Source organism: Catharus ustulatus, chromosome 14, assembly GCF_009819885.2.
Source record: "Catharus ustulatus isolate bCatUst1 chromosome 14, bCatUst1.pri.v2, whole genome shotgun sequence".
In the NCBI taxonomy this organism is placed as follows: domain Eukaryota; kingdom Metazoa; phylum Chordata; class Aves; order Passeriformes; family Turdidae; genus Catharus; species Catharus ustulatus.
The window spans coordinates 6,943,626-6,969,342 of NC_046234.1; the positions used below are offsets into that span (position 1 = coordinate 6,943,626).

The window sequence follows — 25,717 nt, forward strand, 5'->3', positions numbered from 1 at the left end:
TCTTAATCATCCTCCCTTGCTCTTGGTAGGCAGGAATTCTCTTTATGTTTCTTGTCCTCAAAATGGGGTGCACTCATTGAAGCCCTTGTGAGCTCCACCTGGGTTCCTGCATTTCCTCACCCTCATTATTCCCTGGGGAATATTTACCTGGCCCCATGTGCAAATTCAGCCCACATTTGGTAAAAAGGGATATTTAATTCTTCCTTACTTGAATCATCAAGGTTGTCTCAGGTTCTTGATCCCTGTGGGGATGTGGAGTGGAGCTGTGCTCATCTGAGCCTTTGTTTGTGACCCTGGACCATCCTTTTCCCTTCCATTCTCTCAATCTCCTGATCCCATTTCCCCACGAGCTTCCCCTTCTCTCCAGTGATTCTTCCATTTCTTGCTTTGCATTTTGGAGCTCTCCTCTCTGGGGTTTGGCAGCTCTGCTTTTCCTAACCCAGGACGGTTTAATGCTGAAACCCTCCACATTTCAGACGTTCCCTCAAGCGTTTCAGCTCCTCCAGGATTTTAATTGCCACCTTTTTCCCTTTGTGATGCGCTGCTGCTCTTGATGTCTGAGAATACATTTACAGAGAGAGCTCCTTTGGTATTTAACGTGTGCTTTGTCAGGAAGGCTGTAATTTTGTTCACTTCCTTCCTTTTGCCTTAAAGTTGTTTGTGACAGGTCTTGAAACACTCACACCTTATGTCCTCCCAGAGTAAGGTCAGAGACTGTCATTTATATGAGAGCTGCCTTTAAATAGCCTGTTCTTAATATCATGTCTAGGGGTCTGCTGGAGTTGGGGCTTGGGCTCTGCAGTAATTGTTGCATCTGCTTTCAGCTGAGGAAAAGTGGAGTCTTGCTATGAATATTAACAACTCATCCATCCTTTACACCTTCTGGGAACACACCACTTCTGAAACTGTTTCCTCTTTTCATGGTTTTTGTGTTCTCCATTTTCTGTGCAAGCTCCTTTTTTTTTAAATCCACTTTGTTCCCCCCCCAGATTTATTCCTAATTGGAGGCTTTTATCTGTATTTATACCTGAACCTATTCTCAGCTAACATTGGCTCTATCAGGCCTTACCTTCTTGTAGGGTTTTAGATATCTCACTGCTGGAATTGTCCCACAAAACCCTTCTTTCTTTCCTATTTCTCCTTCACTTGGGCTTTTCTCCAGTCTGCTCACCATCACTGACAGCAAAAGCCCAGGAACTGCTGGGAGATGCAGTTTCCTTGTGAGATCTTCCTGGGAAAAGAGCTTTGAAACCAGAGCCCTCAAGTCCAACATCCCTTTTGTGGGCTGGAGCAGCACTTCATGGTGGGCAGAGTGGGGGGATGATTTCACTCTGTGCCTTTCCTTGGGAGCTTCACCTTTCTGACCCTGTCAGATCTGGAAATCTCAGGTACTCTGCATTTTTTTCATGGACATTTTCATTTTATCATGGGCAAAAGTCTGAGACCCTTGGCCTAGGTAGAAATGTAAATTCATGGAAACAGTTTTACTTAGGGAGGTGCTGCTAGTTTTAAAATACACCCTCATTTACTGGCAAGTGAAAATTTTGAGCACTTCATCCCCCAGTTATGAAATTACAGTGAAAAAACAAGGATCAAATGGCATCCCTGTAATAAAAAGGATCAGGGAATTTCAGAATCTGGTAGGAAAACAGCATCCTTCAGGTCAGTAACAACCAGCCTGGCACTGCTGTGGCTTCTGGTGCTGCCTCACCAAAATTTCTACATGGGAAGTTCTGTCCTGAGTCCTGCTGTGGGACTGAAGAAGGGGGAAAAAAAGGGGGAAAAGAACCAATGAAAAAACCAACCAAGCAGAAAACCACCTGGCTCTACAGAGGTCCAGCTGTCTGTGGCAGCACAGCAGGAGGGGTGTGTGATGTTCTTGTTGTGGAGAAGAGCTCAGGGATGGAGCCTGGAGAGGAGAGAGAGGTGGGCTCAGCATTTTGGGTTCTGTTCCCTGCCCTGAACTCTGCTCTGAGCTTCTGCAGCAGTTGCTGAGGTCCTGCAGGGGCAGGAGAGGTGGAGAGGAGAGAATGGAGTGTTCAGCATCCCCCATCCACAGGGAGAGCTGAATCCTCTCCTACTATTACTCCACTGACTGTAAATATCTCGGAGACATTTACATGGTATTTCTTTTTAAGTATATAATGTTTTCATTCAAAAGTATCACAATTCTTAAAAGACCTGTCAGAGGCTCTGACATGTAATTAATTTCTCTAAAGCTCTTTTTTTGAAAGATACAACTGCATATATAGAACACCTGCCCTTATTCACAATTCTGCAGGAAAAAAAGCCACAGCTCCTTCTTCTTCTCCTTTGCTTTCTTCCCCCACTTCTCCATAAAAAGATTCTCCTTCACTTTGGATACTCCCTCTCCATGAGCTGCAGCACTCAGGATGTGGAAGCTGTGTGTAAATAGGAGCTGGCGTGTTGGGTTTTGTCTGGGTGTGAGTGACCTTTTGTTTATTCAGCTTGCAGATTAAACACTCTTGCAACTTTAATTCCAAAGCAGCCATCAGCAGCTCAGAATCTTGTCCCCCTCATAGAATTCCCATGTGTGCAGCTGGACTTTCAGTCAGGCTCGTGGGCTGTTTCTTTTTTTACCTGGTAGATTTTTTCCCCTCCTCTGCCTGGGCAGAGAGTATTGAACTCTGTGGTGTGATGGTGGTACCCAGGAAATATGAATGAGGTGATGTTCAAGCAGCAGTGGATAAATATTTGTATTTATAGATGATATAGAGATACAGATGCATAGATTTAAGTGGCCAAGCACTGGATTCTGTGGCAATCATGACCAACTCGTTTGCTTTATCCCCTGTAAGTTTGTTTTTGGTTGTATAAAAGGATGGCATTTCCTCTTTTGTCTCTGTAAAATCAGTGTTAACAGGAGCATGCTTAAATCCTAAAGTTTGGATGGGATTAAGTGAGCAGCAGGTCCATCATTTATGTGACTGGAGGTGAGTGAGAGATCATGTCCAGGATTTTTAACTTTGCAATTTGGGTCTTTCCTTCTCTGTTCAAGAGTTCCTTCCCACCCTGATCATTCTGGGATTCTAGGAATTTCTAGAAGAAGTAATAATCTGGTTTTACTCCAAGGAGCTGGTGAAGGGACATTCCACCAGGATCTTGCTGTGTTGGGAGCAGAGGGAGCTGGCAGCTGAGACATCATTTTCCAGCCATGTTTGCCTCCACTCCAGCAACACCAACAGCCATAAAACTTCTTGAGTGTCTCAGGAGATTTTTTAAAGGAGAACAAAAGCGTTTTTTGGATTTCTTGGCCCCCTGAAGGAACTGTTTTTTTGTTTTGGTGGCAGAGGCTCCTTTGTGGTGCTGTGTTTGTGTTCTCCCAGATGTGTGGGCTTGTCACTAACAGGTTTTGTATGGCCTTGTTAGCACTAGAAATAGAAAAACTGACAGGAATTGTGAGGAATGGGAAATTTCCTCATCTGGGATGCTGAGGGTTTTTAGAGGCACTTGCATTCTTTCACCTGACCTGAGCCATAGGGCTGAAAGGGGTTTCTCCAGGTCACTGAGCCCTGTGTATTGCTGCCCACAGCTCTGCATCCTGTCCTTCTGCCCATTAATTTGTCCATCTTGTGCTTAAAACTGGTTGGATCATCATTCAGCTCCACTGCTTGCTTCCTATTGCTTCTTGCCCTCCATCTCCAGTGACTTTCTGTGGTGCCAGGGGTGATCCCAGCAGGCCATGGTGCAGTGAGCAGGAGTGCTCCTGAATTCTTGCTGTGCCTGACCATGCTGTGCCTGTCCTTGAGCACAGCCAGCCCTGCTGTGCTCCCCTCCTCTCCTCCAGAGCTCTGCAGTTCATCCCACCCCACAGCTTTGCCCATCGCCTTCCACCCACCATCCTCTTCCTCCATCCACTCTGGCTCCAGTCAAGTTCAGAAACTTCAAGCTGCTGCCTGATTTTCTTCCTGCCAGCTCTTCAGAACAGCATGACCCCAGCCCTGCCTCTCTTCAGTGGCCTGACACATTGAAATCTGTATTCTGGCCCTTTTGTACCTCAGTCTGCAGATGACTCTTGTGTTCTGCTGCTGCCCAATGTATTTTCTGTGCTCTGCCTTTGTCCCCCAGACCTCTCCTGGTTTAGTTTTGCTTGCCTGGGACCCAACTGTTCTTCTCTTCATTATCCCCAGCCTTCTGTTCCTTCCTGTTCTGCATCACATCCAGCCCCTTTGTCAGCTTTTCTTTCCCAGTTCCTTTCTCCCCATCCCTTTTGAGCTCTCACCTTTCCTGGTCACACTGGTCCATAGGTTCAGCAGGTCTCAGCAAACTTGGATTGTCTGTCCCATTTGTACTTCATCTCTGTCTGACCTTGTGAGAAGATCACCCATCTGGGCCCTTCTCAGCTCTGCTCTCTGGGTCACTGCAGTCGAGGAAAAAGAGTTGTCCCCAAGCACATCCCCTTTGTTGTTGCATTTCATTGTCTTCTCCAGCCTTTGGACCTCATCCACCAGGAACATCCCTGGTGTGCCTCCCTCCCCCTTGTGCACACATATCCCAAAAAAATCATAATACTATGAGATGAAAGGTCTAGAAACTCTCCCTTTGTGCCTGTTTGCTTGGCTGCTCATCATGCTCATTGCTTGCCCCCTGTCTGCTCCCTGCTGTCTCCATGAAGGTTGGCCCTTGAGTATCCATCAGAACCAAGGAAAGATGGACTCCTTCCTCATGGATGGGGCTTGGAGCAACCTGGGGTAGTGGCAGCTGTCCCTGCCCATGGCAGGGGGTGGCACTGGATGGGTTTTGATGTCCCTTCCCACCCAAACCATCCTGTGACACCTCAGCCCCCTCCCCAGCACCACACTGGCCCATGTGTGCAGCCAGTGGTGGTTCTCTGGTCTCCTGACACCCCTCTGGTTCTCCCGAGGCTGACAATATTTTATTAATATTTTCATTAGTAGATATTCTAAAAACTTAATTTATTAATACTTCTGTTAATTAAGGCACATTTAGCAGGCCGGAGATATTATCAAGGAGGCACGAAGCTGTAGCCTGTCAGTGGCAGATGCAGAGCACCTTGCACACTCACACATTAATCTCCTGCATGGAAAAATAACTCTGATCTCTGCTCTGAGTTTGGGAGTCTCTCCTGCTCCAACATGTCAGCAATGAAAGGCCACAGAGGGAGCTCAGGCTGTGGGGAGGGTCTGGCAGGAGAGGGGTCTTAAAACAGCAAACAGGCTGGCATTGGAGAGCTTTGAGAGGGGGATTTGCATCAAAGGAAAACTCTCGGGGTTAGTTAAATATTCCTCTAAATATGCAAAGGAATGGAGTTACTGATGCTTGTTATTCTTATCTTCCTCTCGGTGTCACAACATCTTTAAGTTGGGTGAAGGTTTCACTTACTAAGGCGGTTGTAAAGATTTCACGTTAATTAAGAGGACTCCAGTGCAAATCTGAATATGAATGAAGCTTGGCTGCTGAACCCCAGGGCAGTGAGTGCTGTGGGAACAGCAGACACTGACAAATGTTGATGGGAAAAGTAAAAAGCCAAACAAAAAAAAACCCCAAACCCAGAAAAACACCTAAACCAATGCTACAATCTTAGTACCTGTTCTGTCAGAGAGAAAAAATTGAGTTTGAATTGCCAGAAGGGCATAAAATAGATTTTGACTTGAATTTGCAGTCAAAGGAGTGAAATTCTGTCAATCAGGAGCACTGATGAGGGTTCTCCAGTGCCACCCATGCCTGGGTTTCAGTCACATCATTGTTGCTCCTGCTCCCTCTCCATAGGCAGGTGGGGCTTTGAAGGGTGAGGGGACCTCAGTGGAGGAAGGGAGGAGATCTGGGCTGGATCCTCACCTCAGGATGAAGTCCCACCAAGCCCAGCCAGCCTCATCACTCACTGGAGGTGTTGCTTCACCCAGTGGGGACACTGGGAACAGTCCCAGGGGTCTGGGGAATGAAGCTTCCAAGGATGGAGCTCCCGTGGTGAGCAGTGAGATTGGAGATAGTTTTCCACGAAAAAACCTGCTTTTTGGGGAAGTTTTTCATACCTGCCTTTGCCTGGAAGGGCAGTGGCTGAGCTGCTAGCAGGGTGAGCAGCTGCCACTCCAGTACTTGTATTTTTTTCCAGCTCCATCATAGAGTTGCTGTGGATGAACTGGAATGAATCCTCTCCTTCCTCTCTCTGCTGATCCATCTGGAGATGGATGTACTTTCCTGGCTGGACATGACTCAAGTGCCTTTGCACAGCAATTCTGGGTGAAGGGGAGGGTCCTGCAGAGGTGCTGAGCACCTCTCCACCTCCCTAAGCAGGACTTTGGGAAAGGAAATGCTGATACACAACATTTTCACCTTCTGAAAATACATGAGACTTGGCTTTTGGAGTGGAAAAGTGACAAGCTGAGAGCCTAAATAAATTGGATTTGTCCTCTTAAGGAGGATGCAGGCAGCGTGTGAGGCAGTGTGGGGGTGTTTTATTGTTGTTATTTTTTATTCACGGTTCCCTGAGCTGATCCTGGGGATTGCACTGACTCTGGTTGTGTTTCTGGAAATGTGCAGGTTGGCCAGATGCAGTGGGGCATGGAGTGAACAGAAAGAGGTTAAATTGATGGATGACCAACAAGAGCAGGATTGTGCCTCAGAAGACCAAGAAACTATCCTGATTAATGGGGTGAAAGAAAATGGTAAGGAACTTAATTATGGTACATGAGGGAGCAGCGACAACTTGGAAGCCAACTTATTTTCCTAATTCCTTTTGTGCATTTAATATTAGCAGTTTGTGGTATCTCTGCAAGGTGGAGCAGGGGAGTAAATGGGTGTTTTCTGCAAAGGAATCATTCCAGCCATAAATCTACACCTATTTAGGCCTTAACAAGAACTGCTTCTACCTGTGCATGGGAATGGCTGGGAATGTTTATGAACTCATGTAGTTTGGGTGAGAGATTTTAGTTTGGTTTCTTGGGGAAAAAATGTCATCCAGGACTTTGTAGCCCTTCTATCTGTTGGGAAATTTTCCCTCTCTTAGCATTTTGATCCCATTAGCCAATATTAGCAAAATTTGGCTGAAGGATACTTAGTCCCTACAGATGGGACAGAGATTGGGTAGGAGAAAGAAACCAGGATTCGTGGGAAGGAAATGTTGGATTTGTGAGCTTGTTCTTGCCTGTGTACCATCACCCAGCACATGGGATTCCTGTCCTGTAATCCCTTTTCTGCACAGACAGGTCGTGTTCCTGGGAGCCACCAACATGGGTGGGGAAGGATCAGCCCCTTGCAGCAGCCTCCCAAAATTGTCTGTATCTATTTCATCGATTCTCTATTTGCTTTCAGAATAACTAATTAGGAGTAGCAGTGCTCAGCTGTCTGAAACCCTGATTGAAATAAATAAGCCTCTGAGCATTTTCTGAGGTCATTTGGACTGTAATCTCTGGCCACAGTAAATGCAGAGGGGAGGCAGAGCCTGATGCTTTCATTCTTCAATGTGTTTTATGTTTAATTTCATGGCTTTTTACATTTTGTATTGGCCCATAAATCTTTAGATAGATAGATGGATTTTATTTATATATAAATTTGAACCCGTTAGATATCAAGGACTTGGTCCTCTGACATATGTTCAGATCTTTCTGTCAGCTCTAAACAAGGTGGTAGAGAGAAATATTCTTGTTCTTTACCAAAACCTTGGAGCAACTCCAGCCTCGTGGGTGCCCATGAGGACCCCACAGCTGGGGCTGGGGGCAGGTGAGGCACAGGCTCACACTTGCCCCTGGGATGTCATTTGGGAGGTGTCTGTCCCTGTCAGCCCATCTCCTTCCTGCCTACCCAGGGTGAAGCTGCAAAGGGATTTTGTAGCCATGGTCCCTTTGTCTGGTCCAGTGAACAACAAAATCAGTGCTGCCCTGATCAGTAAGGAGGAGATTTTTAGAAAATCATACCACTTCCATGGAATTCAATTAAACAGGGCTTAAAAAGTGCTTTAATTAGACAGAACACTGTAGAGTGCTTTAGGTTAGAAGAGACCTTAAAGCTCATCCAGTGCCACCCTCTGCCATGGGCAGGGACACCTTCCACTATCCCAGGTTGCTCCAAGCTCCAACCTTGGACACTCCCAGGGATCCAGGAGCAGCCACAGCTTCTCTGGGCACCCTGTGCCACCCTTAGAGCCAGGAATTCCTTCCCCATATCCCATCCCAGCCTCCCCTCTGTCAGTTTAAACTTTCAGTTTGAGCACTGGTGTGTGGGAGCTGCTGCTGAGTCCAAGGCCAGGAGCCAGCACAAAGCTCTGGAGCTGCCACCTCCCCTTGCCCATGTGCTGTTGAGTGGATGCTGAGTGAAACTGGGAAAAGTGGTTTTGCTTCTCCAGCGTTTTCTGTGTGAGTTGTGTTCCCTTGGAGCATCAGCTGAACACGAACCTGATTTTAGGCTGATAGGGAACCCCAGAAAATCAGGTTTTGGCATTTGTATTTTTCAAGAGTTAAGTTCACTCACACAAGTATAAACCTAAAGAAACGCCCAGAGACAGTTTATTTTATATAATAGCAGCTTTGCCTATTGAATGCAGCTTTTGAGATTGAATTTCAGCTTTCTGCCTCCCCCTTCTTTGAGTCTTACAGCATTCACAGACATTCTTCTTTTATCCTCAAATTTTCCATGCTTCCTGTCAGCTCCAAGCTGATTTTTATTTTATTTTACTTCTGAAGTGGAACTGCACTGGTTAATTTGTTTTGGTGCTTAAGGAAAAAGATACCACCTCTGCATTTCTGATCTGGAGACTGGTGGGAGGGACTCATAAATCAGCTTTTTTATTTATTTCCTTTTTTTTAACCTTTTTCAAGCAAGCCAGTCTGGCCTTTTCCAAGTCGTTCATGTTGGAGAAGATGGAAGGGATTGCACTGCACTTCTGGCTGGAGTTAGGGAGTCTTTGGGAAAAGGTTTAAAGTCCTGGGAGCGCTGTGAGGCTCCAGCTGCAGTTTGTGCTTTGTTCAGACTTCACTGATGGCTCCATCCTTAACGCCCCTGGAGCACAAAACTAATGGGAGGTTTTGGGATGAAATTAGGGGGGTTTTGACCTCCTTGCTTGGCACAGGCAGGCACCCCACTCCTTCCATGCTATCCTGTTCTATTCCATCCTCCCCCACCTGGGGGGTTTTCCATCGTGCTGGTGGTGCCTGTGCCAGCACAAACCTCCCCTGCCAGGCTGCCAAGGCTGCAGGAGACTCTCTTTCCTCTCAGTTTGGAATAACAGCACTTGTGGAGGGTCACAGCAGCCAAATAAATCCCTTTGCATGCCCCATTTAAGGCCACATTCTGGTGCTCCAGTTGTGTTTTAATACACTTGTCCCTCCTTGGAAAGCTCTCACCCCTCTGCCTTCCTCTTCAATGGAGCCACCAAAAATGAAAAGGCCTGAGCCATGACAAAAGCACGAGGCTCCGAGCTGGCAGAGCTCTGGCTGGGATGAATGCACTCATTGGAATATATATATATATATATTTTTTAATACAGAGATATCAGAGCGTGTTCATGGATGAAAAGACATCGTATTTAAATTTCAAGGGTCATACCGTCCGTTGAGCCAGGAGTCAGATAAAAGTACATTCATAACTTTATTCTGCCATAAAGGAAGCGCAACGAGGTAAAACTAAAAAAATCCTTAGGTTAAAAAAATCCTTACATGACTAAAAAGGCATTTTTAGCGATTAGGGAAGAATGGCAAACCCCACAATAATTCTGACAATAATTGCTTTAAACTCTGTGTTATCTTCTGCCTTCCCTTGGCGTGGACAGTGACAAAAAGACCGCTGGGTTTTTAAAATCAGCCATCACTTCCTGACTCCGGAGCAGTAAAGCAGCTCAGGTGTGTGCAAGCTCAGACCCCGCAGGGGGGTGGGGTGCTTTGTGTCTTTAAGAATCTTATTTTCCTGTTAATTTTCTCACTGTTAACGAGAACATTTTTATTAGGCTTGTTTTGTTTTTTTAATAACATTTGTGAGGTTTGAGAGGCAGTTTCCAGGTAACCGTATGGATATGAGGAAGGAAGAGCGGATGGGTTGCGTGTTTTAAACGTGCTCTTGTACCTCTTCCAGCTGGCTGCGGGGTGTTTACCTCTGCCTTCCACACATTAACTGCATCCAGGAGGGCAGGATTACTGGGAAGGGCTTGGGAAAAGTCACCACCAAGCCCTGGGGAGAAGGGGAGAGGGGCTGGCGAGCCTGAGATTTACAAGGAGCAGCACTCACTTTGCCACTGTGGTCCCGTGCCCAGAGTGGGTCACACTCCAGGAACACCTTAGATGTGGTTTGAACTATGGCTCCGTGGCCTTTTGGCTGTCAGATTATGTTGGAAGGAGGCAAGGAGGAGGGGGAGGTCTTTTGCATAGGATAAAGAAGGATTTATTACTTTGGGGAATAAGACAAAAAAGACAAAGATGGCGAAGGTGCAACAATTTCAATATGGGGGATTTTCAAGGGGAAGGTACAGCTTATTAATAAACAGGAGAAATTCTGACAAGGGGTAAAGGGCAGGGTTCACAATGGCATTGTCCAATGAGGGAGGTAGGGGGGAAAACTGAGTCACATTGACTAACAAGACGTCGAGTTTAAGGGGATTTCCAAAGGGGAATTCCAGGCAGGGGGCTGGCACAAAGCAGCATTGACAGGGAATTCAGGACAGATGGACAAGGCGGGTGGGATGCTATAATTTTGGACTAAACCATTAACTTGGGCAATAACAGAAGATACCATTAACAAGAGACACAGCACCACAGTAACCCCTCTCTCATGTTCTTGCTTTGCTCCATCCCCCAGAGTCGCACGCCCTGGACGGCGATGAGAGGCCCTGCAGCGCCGCCGAGGCCGCGGCGCCGTTCCCGGCGCTGAGCGCGGCTCCCAAGGAGGGCCCCGCGTGCCACCGCGCCCCCACGGCCAAGAAGCCCTGCCTGCTGAGCCCCCCGTCCCCGCTGCGCCTCACGGATGTCCCCGAGCACGCCTCGGACGACTCCTCCGCCCACGCCATCTCCCTGACGTCCTGCGTGACCAAGGGCATGAGCTCCTGGTCGCTGCCGGGCGACTGCGAGAAGGCTCCGTTCACCATGATGGAGCCCGGGGGGATGTCGGCGCTGACGGGAGACTGCCTGATGCAGCCCAGCCGGACCTGTCTGGGCTGCTTTATTGAATCCAAGGACGGCATTGATGCGGAGCCGGGAATAAGCTTGAAAGTGGGGGATATAAATAGGGATTATGACACCTGTTCGGTCTCTGATATAGGGATTCACTGCATGAGCACAGGAGAAACCATGAGATATGGGGATCAACTGCTTTCAGACCAGCTTTTAAGCTTCCCTATGCATAAATCGAGGGCAGCGGACAAAAGAGATGCAGAAAAATCTGACAGTGATTCAGAGGACCCCACTCAGAAAAATTATTACGAGGGATTACTATTAGACAAATGCAATGGTGAGGAACCTTTACTAACAAATCCCAACCAGGAATGGGGCTATTTTGAATCTTTCATTAGTGAAAGTAAAATTGAGCTGCTTGACCTCTGCTCCAAAAATGAGCTTTCTGTAAATCTGTTTTCTGAGGAAGATGTGGACAATTACATGTTCGACGATGACGATTCCACCTTGGGAAGTGATGTCTGCTCCCTAAAGATTAGATACGAATCTTTCCAGGACAATGTGCGGGAGAAGACCACCACCCTACAAGAGGACGCCCAGTTCAACTTCTTCCCCAGCGTGTTCAGCAACTGCACCAAAAGGGACAGCAGGAGCACCCTGAAAAGGGGGCCCAGCGGTGCCACCGACCCTGCTCAATTCAAATCCGAGGAAGGCATCATCTGGGGGGAGGAGGAGGAGGACGGCGAGGAAGAGGACGGCGAGGAGGAGGAGAAAGCTGCCTTAAACAAATCTTGCAACAGCACAGAGATGGTGCAGTACGTGAGCTCCAAGAGGAGCCACTTCTTGGACTCGGTGAATTCCACGGAGGACTCTGGGGAGTTCAGCGATGACAGCACTTGCACAGAGTCCTCCTACGACGTGCTGCGGGATATCAAGGACTGCAGCCGGTACCTGGCCCGGGACCACTCCGGCTCCTTCATCCAGCAGAACTACGGGCTGCGGGCGAAGAGGAAAGTGCGGTACAGCGACGATTACCTGTACGATGTGGACTCCATCGAGAACGAGAAGATCCTGGACAAGAAGGAGTGGCTCCCAGATGGGCCCAAGGAGGAGGACGATGACGAGTGGTGCCCCAAGAAACGGCGAAAAGTCTCTCGCAAGGAGCCCCCCGTGATCATCAAGTACATCATCATTAACAGGTTTAAAGGGGAGAAGCATATGCTGGTGAAGCTCAGCAAAGTGGATGCCAACGAGACAACTGTTACTCTGAACGAGGAGCTGCTCAGCAAATATAAGAAGCTGGCCCCACTGAAGGGCTTCTGGCAGGAGAGGCAGCAGAGCCGACTGGATTTGCTCAGATCGTCTCTCTACCACAAGCAGAATTTCTATCTTAACGGCTCAGATGCTTCGTTCCTCCCTCACCCACGGAAGCGAAAATGCAAGCTAGCAAACAGGCACCGGATTCAAAGAATTAAAGCCATCGAGCAATCAGTGAACAAGCTGGGCTCTTGCTCCTCTGATCACAAGCAGCCTTGCAGCAGTAAGGAGGACGTGGGCCTGAAAGGGCTGCCGGCGTTAGCCATCGCCACCCCCAGCTGTGCCAACGGATTGCACGTCCACGACATCGCGGGCATCGCCGTGAAATGCAAACCGCAGGAGCGGGAGCACAAGGGGACGGAGCGCAAAGTGCTCCGCAGAATCAAATTCAAAAGTGAAGCCAGGTTGAAGTGCAAGAAGATCAAAGCTGCCACCAGTACGGCAGAGGACTCCCCAGCACTGGAAAACCAGGACTCTGCAGCGCGTCTGAAGGACGAAAACAGTCCCTGTGCTTCAGACAGCTCCCATCTCCCAGAGTGCCACGAGGATAAGGTTGCTAAAAATTCTCCTTTCCTACCATCCACCTCCTCTTCAGACAAGCCTCTGCCATCTGCTAATATCACCACCAATGTACCCCTGATCCCCGGAGGGTATCTGCAGACGTTGTTAGATGCTTCGGATCTGTCGAACAACACCGGTATCCCGTACTTCGCCCAGCACCCCTCCGAGCAGCAGCAGCAGCAGCAGCAGCAGCACCCTCTCCCCAGCATTGTCCCGCCAGAAAAGCCCTTCCCGTCCCTGCAGCCGGCGCAGAGCTGCGTGCTCTCCCCGCCCTCCGAGTCGGAGCTGCAGCAGTCGCCCGGCCACTTGGAGATGGAGCAGGGCGGCTTCAGCAGCGTGTGGCCGGCCAGCAAGGGCAGCGAGCGCCAGGACTTCCCCGGGGACGCGTCGGAGGCGGCCGGAATGCCGAGCGAGTTTGGCCCGGGCACGGACGGCCTCCCCGCCTCTGGATACACTCAAGTCAATCTGAATAGCGGCAAATTGCTATACCAAAAAAATTACATGCCGGATAGCCAACAAGTGCAGTCTGATGATTCTTATCAGTCATGTCATTTCAATAATGGAGAGGGGCGCTTTCATTTCCAACGAGGTACACTCAGTACGGATGATGGCAGGCTCATTAGTTTTGATTCAGTGGGTTCATTGTCAGTTAGTTCTAGCAATTACAGTTCTTTAAGTTTAAAGTCATGTGAAAAGGACGGCGAGGATGATATTAATGATGATTTCTTGGCCCACTGCAGTCCCAAGCTAGTGATCCAGCAGAGCATAGATGAAATCACCCCTTTGAAGGAGTCCACGGACCTTTTAGACATTTCCAACTTCACGCCTGATAGGTTCCGCCAGTCGTCGCTTTCGGAGATGTCCCCTCCAGACACTCCCAACCTGTCCCCACAGATAGCTGGCTCCGATGCCAAGCCTCTGGGCACCCTGAAGGGCTTTCAGGAGAGCCCCCAGGCCTCCCTCAACAGCTCCGAGAAGGTCAAGTGGAACTGTGGGGTCCTGCAGACCGAGGATCAGGCAGATAATGGGTTTGCTTTAAATAATCACCAGTTCCAGTTCCATATGTTCAATGATGAAGATTCTGTCAGCCTTCTCGAAAAGAGTCCATGCTTGTCAACATTTAATGAGCCATCTGGTCAAATTAGCACCAATAGCAAAGTGTCAAAATCGAAGAGGAAAAGTTCATCCAGCAAGAATGTGGGTACAAACCAAAGCTCTTCCCAGAAAGCCACCCGGAAAAAATCACCCAAAACCAACAAAGGAACCGATAAGCCACAAGGGAAAAACTCCAGGCAGGCACCCAAATCCACCAGGAAAGGGAAAAATGCAGCAGGAGTCAACGGCGAGAAGGCTCCGGCCATCGGCGGCAGGGCGGTCACTCAGCTGGGCACCGTGGCCACCGTGGCCACCAAGGGCGTGGCCGAGGGCACTCAGCACTGCAGCCCGGCAGGGGTGAAGCTGGGCAAGCACAACGGGCTCTCTGGAGAGTGGGCACTGGGAAAAGAGGGGGGCACGGGCTGGTCAGAAGCCAGCCTGGGCAACACCAGCAGCCTCCTGGATGACGACCAGAGGGAGTTCGAGGAGCCTTCCAACATCCTGTCCAACATCGCGTCGGGAATGGCCGATGTCCAGAGGTTTATGATGGCCTCCATCGAGCCCTTGTGGGGGCCCGTCGGCCACAACAGCGTTCCAGACATATTCCGGTCACCAGAGTCCAACAGCCTGAAACTGAAAACTCTTAAAATTTTGGCAGGGACGTCCCAGGAGTCGAAGAAGAAGGCGAACGGCGGCTCGCCGGGGGCGGCGAAGAACCACAAGTCGAACAACAAGGGCTCAAGCAAAAACAGCAAAGCCGTGACCTGCGACCCCGGACGCCCCAACTGCTCCACCGGGTTCACCACGGACATTCACGCTCCCTTTTTTGATAAAAACTATAGTAACCTGAGCACTTTAGGCAATAATGGACCTACCCATAAAAAACTGTACCGTCATAAATCCAGTTCGAAATCGCTGAGGGATGAGAACTGTAAAATCAAGCGGACGGACCGCGAACAGCCCCACAAGGACCCACCCGTGACAGCTGCTTTTGAGAAACTGAGGTAATGCTGCACCAAACTGGCTGGAATGCCCCTAACCTCCCTCCCACCTGCTAGGCCTGCTGTTCCTCAGTTTTTCCTTCCTGAAAGCAAAAGTTTGCATGAAAAAAAAAAAAAAAAAGAAAAAAAAAAGACATTCCCCTTTTACAGTTTTGGTTGGTTTTTGGTTTGGGGGTTGGTTTCTTTTTTTTTGTTTGTTTGTTTGTTTGTTTGTTTGGGTTTTTTAATTATTATTTTTAAATGCATGGAAATACTTATGACTTGCAAGCTACCTAAAAGAATGACCAATTTTCTGGCTTGGCTGGGGTTAAAAAAACTAACAAGGCTACTCTTTTCTGCTGTTTGGCTTCTTCAGTTTTTAATTACTTATTTATTGGGGGAAAAACAAAAAAAAAATTAAAAAAAAACAAAAACAAAAAGAAACCGACATGATTACATGCTCTTTTTAATGATTTTGATGAGGAAAGACTTTTTTTTTTTTTTTTGGAACATTTTGTAAAAAATTAACCACAAAAAAAAAAAAAAAGAGGTTCTGCATCCAAAAGCCAAGATCTCAAAACTTAAAGGCTCTTTACTTTGCAAATGAGAACTCGTTCCTAATTGAGCTTCACGTGGCAATTTTTGAGTGCTTTCTGGCCCCCTCTGCTGTTGTGTCTCCTAACCTGCATCATCTAAAGCTGCATCTTCTCTACCCGCCCGCCTTTAGCGCGTTCGCTCCGTCGTGGTGACTCCAGACGAGCTAACTGAGATGGCATCAAATGTTTGATTTTTTCCTGCAGGGAATCAGACTCCATTCTTCTTAAAGCAGAAACAGCATTTTTGGGTTTTCCTGTATTTGAAGAAGAGACTCCCTTTTCTAGAAAGACGGTTGATGTTTGGTTCTTTTCTCACCATTTTTTTTTCCGGTTGTTTTTTCTTTTTTTCCCCCCATGGGTTCCTTTTCGAAATCTGCCTTGTGGTCTGTTGAAATGTAAGTGCTGAAATGAAGAGTTTGAAATTGTGGGAATTTTATTATTTGAAAGCAAACCTAATCTGGTATTCTCTGTGAAAGACTGTTTTAAAAGTCATACTGTTGTACAGTAGTTTATGCACTATTACCCACAACAACAAAAAATTGTGCCAAACTATGAACAAGTGACTGTATTGTATATATTTTTACTTCTCTATCAACATTGGGTTGTGAGTGTTTTCTGCAGCTATGCCTTTTGGTTTTACTAGAAACATTCCAGTTGTTAAGTACTAACCACCCCCCTTCGAAAGCACCTGTAACTCATGATGAAAAACGATATTGTTCACTGATACAACTTACCAAAAGTTTTATGGACATGACTAAAAGTGTGCCAAATTTACTTACCTCATTTCATGGATTCACCCTGTGGTTTAAAGCTCATAAAGGGAAAAAAAAAAAGGAAAAAAAAAAAGAGAAAAAGGAAAAATAAAAGGGGGAAAAAAAAAAGAAAAAAAAAGAACTTTGAAACCGATGCTGGGAAATGGTAACGTCCTCTCTTTGAAACCATGAGCAGAAAAACTTAATGGTGAAATGATGAGTTTCAGTATAGGAGAGAGTTGCAATGGTGGAGGAGTTCAGAAAACCACTGATGGTAAGTTTGCCAGGAACTCAAGTGTCTGCATCTAGAGACTACAGAACAGCTGCTTTTCAAGTGTCTGTTTTCTTAAAGCAAAACCTGTAGCTGAAGATCATTTGAAATGCAAAGTTACATTGCTAATTCTTTGTATCTCAGTTTTATATATTTTATAAGAACCTGGGATAAATTCTGAAATAGGTATAAAAACAGAACTAATACATTTCATACATTGAGTGCTATTTACTTTTCCTTTGAATAGTTTCTTAAACATTTTCGATGCAGAGCCTGTCAGAAGCGCTCTCCCATCATAGCTTTGGTGTTTCCTCCATGTCTAACCTTGCGATGCCAATATAGTTTGAACTTTCAGAAGCAGAGTCATTCATTTAAAACACAACTCTGAACTTTTTCTTTGATTCAGTCCATGAAACAAATACAACCAACGGAGCTATTTGTGATCTCACCGATCAGGGCCGGATCATGACTGGACTTTTTATTAAGACAGCGCTAAGTATTGAATGCTAAATGTATTCTCAAAAGGCCTTATTTGTAACCCTCCTCACCACACCCTCGCCCTCCACGAGAATAACAAACCCAACAAAGATCTATTTTCCTTGTGCAACTGAGAGCCTGTGCGTTTTGCTGCTGATTTCTCATGAAAAACCTTGATATGCAAGAGCCCTGGGAGCGACTGGGAGCAGAGGGATGCGAGGCTTGGACACCTTGTGCAATAGCAGGCGGTGAGGAAGAGGAGCCTTTCTAGCAGTGGACAGATCACATTGCTGATCTGGCCACAGGCATAGATGTGGTGTCACACAGAGGGCAGGACTGGGCTCAGGTTTCCTCCCAAGTCAGTTTTTTCCACCCATGCGCCAGGCAAAGCAGCAGAATTGGTTTAAGTTAATTTAGCAGAAAAGCAGAGCCATCACTTAAAATCAAAGTGGAGATGCAGAGTGTTAGTTTAGAATCGTGTTTTCAGCTCTTACAGATCTTGGGGTGCAGCTTAGCTCAGCTCTGTGATCCCAGAGAGAACAGCTCGGTAGTGGCAGTGTGTTTTATTTAACAGATGAAAGGACGAACTCTGAAAAAAAAAAAAAAAAGTAATTTCACAAATATAAGCCACATCCTTTTGACTAAAATTTTGGTCCCGACCCGGAAGTGCGGCTTACACTCAGGAGCAGCCAATGTATGGACGAAGTTATGAATATTCCCAGCCCGGAAGTGCGAGCCCGCAGCAGCCCTGAGCCGATCCGAGCCCGCCTGGCCCCGGTGGCGGGGCAGCACCGAGCTGAGCATGCACAGCCCTGAGCTGAGCCAGTAAACCCCGCGATCCCACGATTCTGTTACTAACTGGCAACTTTGTGAAAGTTGCACGCGGATCCTGGCTGTGAACAAAAGTGCGGCTTACAATCCAGTGCAGCTTAGATATGGACAAAGAACGAAACGTTGCCGACACCCCGGAGGGGCGGCTTATAGTCAGGTGTGGCTTGTAATCGTGAAATTACTGTAATTATAAAAAACATCCTCTAAATTCATTTTTTCATTGAATTAATGCTGGCGTTGCCTGGAGTGAGTTGCTCTGGATGAGAGTGGTCCCTGGTGCCCCTGGCAGCGTCCCACCCCAGCTCTGGCTCCAGGAGGGAGATCTGGAAGATGCTCAGGATTTACTCTGGAGGCAAGAGCTGTGGCAGGGCTCCATCCCTGGTCTCTGGGCTGGCCTGCAGCCTCCACACTCTCCCTGCTTCCCCAGCAGCTCTCTTTTCTATTCATAGGCTCATCAGCTCCAACCACTGCTGTGGTGTTGGCATATCCCAGTTTTTCAGCATTCCCCCCACGTGCTGCAGGAGATGGGGCTGGCAGCTCCCCTCTCGTGGCTGCTGCTCTTACAGAGACAGGTCAGGCCCAGGGCTGGATGTGGCACAGACCTTCTTTCTGACCCAGAACCATCATTTGAAAGCACATTTCACCTGGCCTGCACTGTGCTCCTTATGCTTCATGCTATGAATATGGGACTCAGAATGCAACCCCTTGTACTGGATGGGATAGCAATACTTATTGCATTTGAGGAATGTGCAGTAGGGCATGAAGATCAGGCATAAAACATATCGACTGTTTTATCCATGAATACCCAGGTGGGTGTTTCAGAATGGTATTAATCACAAATTCCAGCTGCCTTGTTGCTCTCCTTCAGTCCTTCTGCCATTCCAGTTGCTGACAGCTTTGGTGTTCTCCAAAAATCTCTGACTGGGGAGATGTTAAAGAGCCTGTGTCCCTCGTGGTGTGGCACTGGCCCTTCCCTGTGTCTGAAATGGTCATTGCTTTGCTGCTTGACCCCAAAATTCAGAAATTGCCTTGAGCCAACCGTTGGCCCTCCTCCTTTTTGATCTTTATAGAGTATTTGGGTGGGAAGGGGCATTTGAAGGCCATCTAGTCCAACTGCCCTGCAAAAAGCAGGGACATCTTTACTAGACCAGGTTGCTCAGAGCCCTGTCTGACCTGACCTTGAATGTTTGCAGGGATGGAACAGCCACCACCTCTCTGGGAAATCTGTGCCAGCGTTTCACCACCCTCGTAAAAAATTTCTTTCTTGAGTCCTGCTTTCTCAAGCAGGGCTGCTCTAAATCCCTTCATTCCCAGCATGTGGATCCCAGGGATTGCCCATCCCAGGTGCAGCACATCACATTTGGCCTTGTTGAACCTTTTGAGGCTCCCCTGAGTCCACTTCTCCAGCTTGTCCATGTCCCTGTGGATGTCACTCTGTCCCTCAGGTGTGTTAACTCAGTTTGGTGTCATCTGCAAACCTGCTGAGGGCACTCAATCCCAGTGAAGATACTCCAGTGCTGGTCCCAGTGCAGACCCCTGAGGGACAGCACTGGCCACTGATGTCCTCCTGGGCACTGAGCTGTTGACCACTACCCTCTGGATGTGACTGTCCAATTCCTCATCTGCTGAACATCCATCCTTCAAATCCATCTCTCCTTTGGTTTAGAAAGATGGTGTGGGGCACGGTGTCAAAGGCTTTACAGAAGTCCAGACAAATGACACCTGGAGCTTTTCCCTTGTCCATGGAGGCAGTCACTCCATCCTGGAAGGCCACTGGGCTGGCCAGGCAGGACTTGCCCTTGGTGAAGCTGTGCTGGCTGCCCTGAGTCACCTCCCTGTCCTCCCTGAGCCCCAGCAGAGTTTGTAGCAGGGTCTGGTCCATGGTGTTGCCAGGCACAGAGAGGAGGCTGACAGGGCAGTGGTTCAATGTTTTCGTTTTCCCAGTCATCCAAAACTTCCCCTGACTGCCAGGACTTTTCAGATAATGTGGAGAGTGACTTGGCAACTCCATCAGCCAATTCCCTCTGGGCTCTGGGATGCATCTCATCAGGTCCTACAGTCTTAGGTATGTTCAGGTTCCTCAGGTGGTTACAAACTTGATTTTCTCTTACAGTGGGAGGGACTTTGCTCCTCCAGTTCCTGTCCTGTGGTTCCACCACTCCAAGGGAGGTGGAAAGAAAGGTTGTCTCAACCTTCTCACCCGTTGTTACCAGTCTGCCAGTTGTGTCACACCTGCTTTGACCCTTCCTTTTCATGCTGACACACCTGTAGAGGCCCTTGTTATTCTTAATGTCTCTTGCCATGGTCAGCTCCATCTGCACCTTGGTCTTCCTCACCCCATCTCTGAACAAGCTGGCATTATCCCAGTACTGTTCCCAGGATACCTGTCCCTGCTCCTGCTGCCTGTGCATCTCCTCTTGCCCTTCAGCCTGACCAGCAGGTCCCAACTCAGCCATGCCAATCTCTTGCCTTCCTTGCCTGATTCCTTACCCCTGGGGATTGAGAGCTCTTGTTCTCCATGAAAAGCATCATGAAAGATCTGCCAGCTCTGTTCTGCCCCCTCATCCCTGAGGGCAGTTTCCTAGGGAATGCCATTGATCAACTCCTTGAAGAGCTGGTACTTCACATTCCTAGGATTCATTCACCTGCCTATCACTACCTCAAGGTTTTCACTTCCCACCTTTGCCTCATCCCTCACCACACAAGCTCTTGCTCTCCATTTGCGTTTTTGTTTTTCATGGCACTGCTCACAGCTGTGGGAGGACTGGGATGTGGGTCCCACCCATCCCTGCCCACCACCCACACCCCAATCCCCTGCTTGTGCTGGCTCCCACCTCAGCCCATCCTCTTGCCCAGTCCCAGGGGCTCCAGGAGCTCGTTTGGCTCTTGGGAGCGATGAAGCCAAGCCACACAAAAGATGTTTATTCTGCAGCATCCCTCAAAATGTCTTTTCTGCTTCATCTCTTTTCACTCCTACTCTGGTTCAGGATGGGAGTTCAGAGCCAGCAGTGCTGCTGAGCTGTGGTGTCACCGCGGTCTGGGTGACTTGGAATTGGCACTGGCCTTAGAAAGCAGGGACTGGCCACTTCCAAAGGTCATAAATTCCATCTGAGAGGAGAATTGCACAGGGCTAGGTGGTACTCACTGCTCTGCCACAGGAGCACAGGTCTCCCATGGCACAGGAACAGGAGAGATGTCCTGCAGAAAAGAATCCTGCAGCAACCCAGCAGGAGCCAACCCAGCCCATGGCCATAGATTGCATTTAGAGGTTTTGTAAATAGAAAAAATAAGTGATGGGGATCCAATAAAAACCTTTTGGGTTTTTATGATGAAATAAATCTTACCAGGTTTACATCTTTTTTTTTTTTTTTTTTTTTTTCGAGCATAGAAGGGTGGACGTTTTTGAAAAACATCTTATGACTTATGGACCAGAGGTAGCCAGGCATTTTGGGAGGAGGAGGAGGAGGAGGAGGAGGGCAGGGCAGCCACAGGGCTGTCCTTGCCATGCTGTGCTGTCCTGCTGAGGCTGGGTCAGGTTGGAGAGGAGAAGCCAAGGCTGGCTGGTGATTGCTTGGAGAATCCATTGCTGCACCGTTTGCTGTTGTAAAAAATCAGGATCACTGTTCATTTTTTCGGCATTATGGCCCAAACAAGCCAGGAACCAAAATAAAGATGTTTAAAGCATTGTCATCCTTTAGCTGCTGGACCATGTACTTTCCCTCAGCTCCTGATCTAGCAAAGCACTCAGGTGGGAGCTCACTCCAGGGCTCCTGTGCCCCAAGTGCTTTCCCAGACAGTGAAAAACTCCCTTGAAGTCAGTGTAAGTGGGAAGAGGATCAGGTGGACTTGGGTTGGTGCAGGATCAGGCCCTCAGTCTTTGCTTTCTCACCTTGTTGTGTTGGACTTTGCCTGTGCAGCTCCCAGGGGGTCCAGTGGAGGTTGCATGGTTCAAACCGCTGACATCTATTGGAGAATGTGCCTCTTTATCTCTTCAGCATGTGAAATAATGCAAAAAAAAAGAAAAAAGAAAAAAAAAAGAAAAAAATAAACCAAGTACAATGTCTGTGGTAGAAGCAAGGCTTTTCAAATCTGTTTCTCAGGTAAACAAGTGACACTAATGACAGTGGAGTAACAGCCATCTAAGGGAATTGGGATCTGAAGCAGGAGGATTCCCTCCATCTCGCAGGACGCTTGGGTTGCCAGACACGTTTACTGAGCCTTTAAACACTTGGTGCAAAAGGAAACGAGAAATCAAATTGGTCTTTTCACTACCCTTCGCTAGCTAGACAGACAGACAGACAGACAGACAGACGTCCATTTCTAAAGCACAAAGGGAAGACTTCAACCTAGACTAAACCACACCCACACAAAACCAAGGTACCAGTGAAACTCCTTTTGTCTCTTTCCTCCCGGTGGGAAGCAGGGTAGAAATCCAAGGAGCTGCTCTGTTCCGCTGCCTCGGCGCCGGCCGGGCGCTTCGACTGCTGCCTCCAGAGATGTGAATGTACTGCTCCTTGAGTTCCCTTCCATAGAACTAGAGGCACCTCGTTAGGAAGTTGCTCCTGTTTTATGGTGCTAAAGAAAACTTTTATTCCCCCCCTTGAGCGTTTAAGAACTATTAAATGGCCCTTTTTATGAATGTAACATATCCATTTCTGTTCCACATTTTACACTGCAATTTTAACATGTTTGGAAATGATTTGCCTTTTTTCTTTTAGAATAAGCTTTATAAATATTCTGTAGAGTCAATTGAAGTATAATTCTTAAGGATCACTCTAAGACGCCTACAAAATCTTGTATATTTTTAAGTGTGCCAATTTGTAAAATATTTTGTAAGTGTATATTTTTCTTAGAAAAGTGCTGTGAAGTGTTTGTATGTGTGAGGTTTCCCTTTTTTTGCACCTTCGGGTGTTAATAAAAGGATGTATACTTAAGAGTTTCTGGTTTTAAAAACCAAAATACAAAGAAAAAAATTAAACTTTTGTTGGGAATTTTGTAATAAAAAGAAATGTTGTGAAAGAGTGTAGTGATATTGTGTAAAGGAAACTGGAAAATTTGTGAGCGCTTTGCTGTTTTATAGATCCTCTTGTAAATTATTCTTGTAATATTTTGGGTTTTGTTGTTCTTGTTGCAAAGGTTTTAAATATTTGTGACTGACTCTGTATGGTGAAAACGTCATATTGTTAACTTGCTGAGTTTTGTTATATTGTTTATGGAATAAATAAAAAAAATTAAAAATCTCATTTTAAGATCATGTATGAAGAAGAAATTAAAACTGCCATTTATTGACTATTAGAAATCGTTTCTTTAACCAAACCGCTGCTGTAGATGAGGATCTGGCTGGCTGCCCCCTCCCAGGGCTCTCCAGGCCCCTTAATTGGGCTGGTGCTCGTTAGTGTGGAGCACACCAGGGATGGAGGTGTGGCTGTGGATGGGGAAAAGTGGGAAAAAAGGCTTGGATCACTTCTGCTTAAAGTGGGGCTGCTTTTAACTGAGAAATGGGAATTTCACCAAGTGAACACAGAGCTCAGACTTGGCCTTCCAGGGTGCAGAGGTGGGGCTGGAGCCTCTTCCCAGCCCAGTGTCCCTGTCCCAGCAGTGTCCCAGCACTGTCCCAGCCTGCCTTTTTCCTGGGAAGGAGCAGTGAAATGCCATGTCTTCAATTTCTTGTGGGAAAGGAATAATCCTTAGTTGCTTTAAAAACAACAATTCCTTTTATTAGCACTTGATAGGAGCAGTGTAGGAGTGAGGCAATAATTCATGCTGGGCTGTTCCCAGCCCTGCCAGCAGAAAGCAGGACATGAACACTCTGCTCAGCAACTGGATCCCTTGGCAGGGGCTGGGAAATCATCCCCAAAAACACACTGGTGGTTCTACAAGCTGCCTGGGTTCACTGAGGGGTTTCAGATGAGTAAAATGGGGCACAGGAGGGATTTCAATGCTCCCAGTGGTTGTGTGGATGCTCAGGAGCCCAGAGCAGGGCAGGGCTGGAGTGGGGTCAGCAGCTCAGCTTTGAGAAGGGCTGAGCTTAATCTAGAAGCTCTCCAATAAATAAAGCACACAGAGGGCCCAGGGCCACCAAAACCATCAGGTGTGTCCTATGTGGGATCAATCCTGTGACCCACAGGCTGGAAATAGTTCCAGCTCCTTAGTGCAAGTCTTGGGGAGAGACTTTTTAGCAGGTCCTGTTGCCACAGGAGTTGGGGTAATGGTTTTAACTGGAAGATAGATTCAGACTAAATGCAGGGAAGAAGTTTTTGACACTGAGGGTGATGAGGCCCTGGCATAGGTTTGCCCAGAGAAGCTGTGGGTGTCCCATCCTTGGAAGTGTTCAAGGCCAGCTTGGATGGGGTTTGGAACCAACTGGAAGGCTGCTGGTTCTCTGTTACTGTTTTCTCCATAATCAGAGTTGTGTTGCTCAAAAACTCATTTTGGGGACCCTGTTCAATCTTGTTCCTTTTCCAAGTGCTGACACAACCCCAGCATGAGTGGTACCAAAACATTTAATTAAACAGAGCCTTCATCCACCAGAATAATGCTACAGAAAGGACTTGTTAAATGGAGTTGTGTTTATCTACTGTATTTATATTATATAACAGCACATATAATTAAAACACTTCTGGATGAACTGTCGTCCATGTCTGTGCACAGCCCAGTGGCTTCTTGTGAGTGAAGGCAGAGTCAGATTTTAATGGGGATGTAATTTAATATCACCAACTTCTCTGTCCTGCCAGAGGGAGCTGCTGTCTCTGGGGAGAGTTTGGCTGGGAACAAACCTGCCCTGGGGACAAACCTGTCCTGGGTGGCACCAGCCTTTCCTCACTGTCTCTGAGGTTACTCAGTGCCCTTCAGCACATCCCAAACCAACAATTTTGCAGACAATTCCACAGGATAGGTTAGAACACCTGCAGCATTGGCAGGCTGGAGGCCTCTAGAAGGTGTCAGGTAATGACTTAAATTGTGGATGTATTTGTGTCTCTTCATGCAAGGAAGTCAGTAGGGGGGAAACTGGGAATTTCTTTGTCTGGGGTATTCATAAGCACTTCTCTGAAATATATTTCAAACTTAGAAATATATTTAACCTCCCCAAAATCAACACAGAGCCCAAACCTGCCCAAAATCTCAGCCATGCAGACCCCAGCACCCATCCAAACTGGGCCTGTCCTTTGTCCAACACATTCCAGCTTCTGCACATCTGATCCACTGGCAACACCTTATCCCAGAGGTTTCTTACACCTCCCAACGTTCCAGGTGTGATCTGTCAGGACAGGTGCTGTGTGGTTTATGTTGAGAAATGCCCACAAGCTCCCCCATCCCCCAGTTTTTATGGAATTACACCTATAGGAATAGCTTTTGCTTGGCAAATGTACTTTGTGTTGCAGCAAAAGCACTGGTTCAATAAAGCACTTAAACATACAGTTTATCTTGAGCATGTTGGAGATTATATCCCTCTTTAGCAAAGCATTTAAGTATGTGCTTAATTTAAGGATTTAATTAAGGATTTTAATTGTAGACTTCAGTATGTGCTTACCTGCTTGGCTGAATGTGGGTGAGATTACTACAAGCTGAAGATTTCGACATAAAGTCAGTGACTAATTCTGTCTGAATGAAGGTGTTACATTATTCTCACACAATGCAGTTAAAATATAAATAGGAAAAAGGCAAGAGGCAGTTAACTCGATTCTTCCAGCTGAAAGCAGCATTCACCACCAAATCTGAGCTGATGAAAATCTAATATTATTAGTTAGAATTTCTAAAGTGG

General features: G+C 47.2%; 1 protein-coding gene across 4 annotated transcripts in view; it reads left to right on the forward strand.

Annotated features, from left to right (window-relative positions):
* Positions 1-17,921, forward strand: part of NEXMIF (neurite extension and migration factor) — a 154,730-nt gene extending 136,809 nt beyond the window's left edge. For 3 of the 4 annotated variants that reach the window (XM_033072499.2, XM_033072500.2, XM_033072501.2), the window contains exons 3-4: positions 6,523-6,647; positions 10,765-15,186. In XM_033072499.2, coding sequence (XP_032928390.1) covers positions 6,572-6,647; positions 10,765-15,056 — 4,368 coding nt within the window. In that variant the 5' untranslated portion in view covers positions 6,523-6,571 and the 3' untranslated portion in view covers positions 15,057-15,186. Of the gene's footprint in view, positions 1-6,522; positions 6,648-10,764; positions 15,187-15,828 lie in introns of those variants that run through there. The other variant, XM_033072498.2, reaches the window with a different exon arrangement.
* The last annotated feature ends 7,796 nt before the right edge of the window (positions 17,922-25,717 follow it).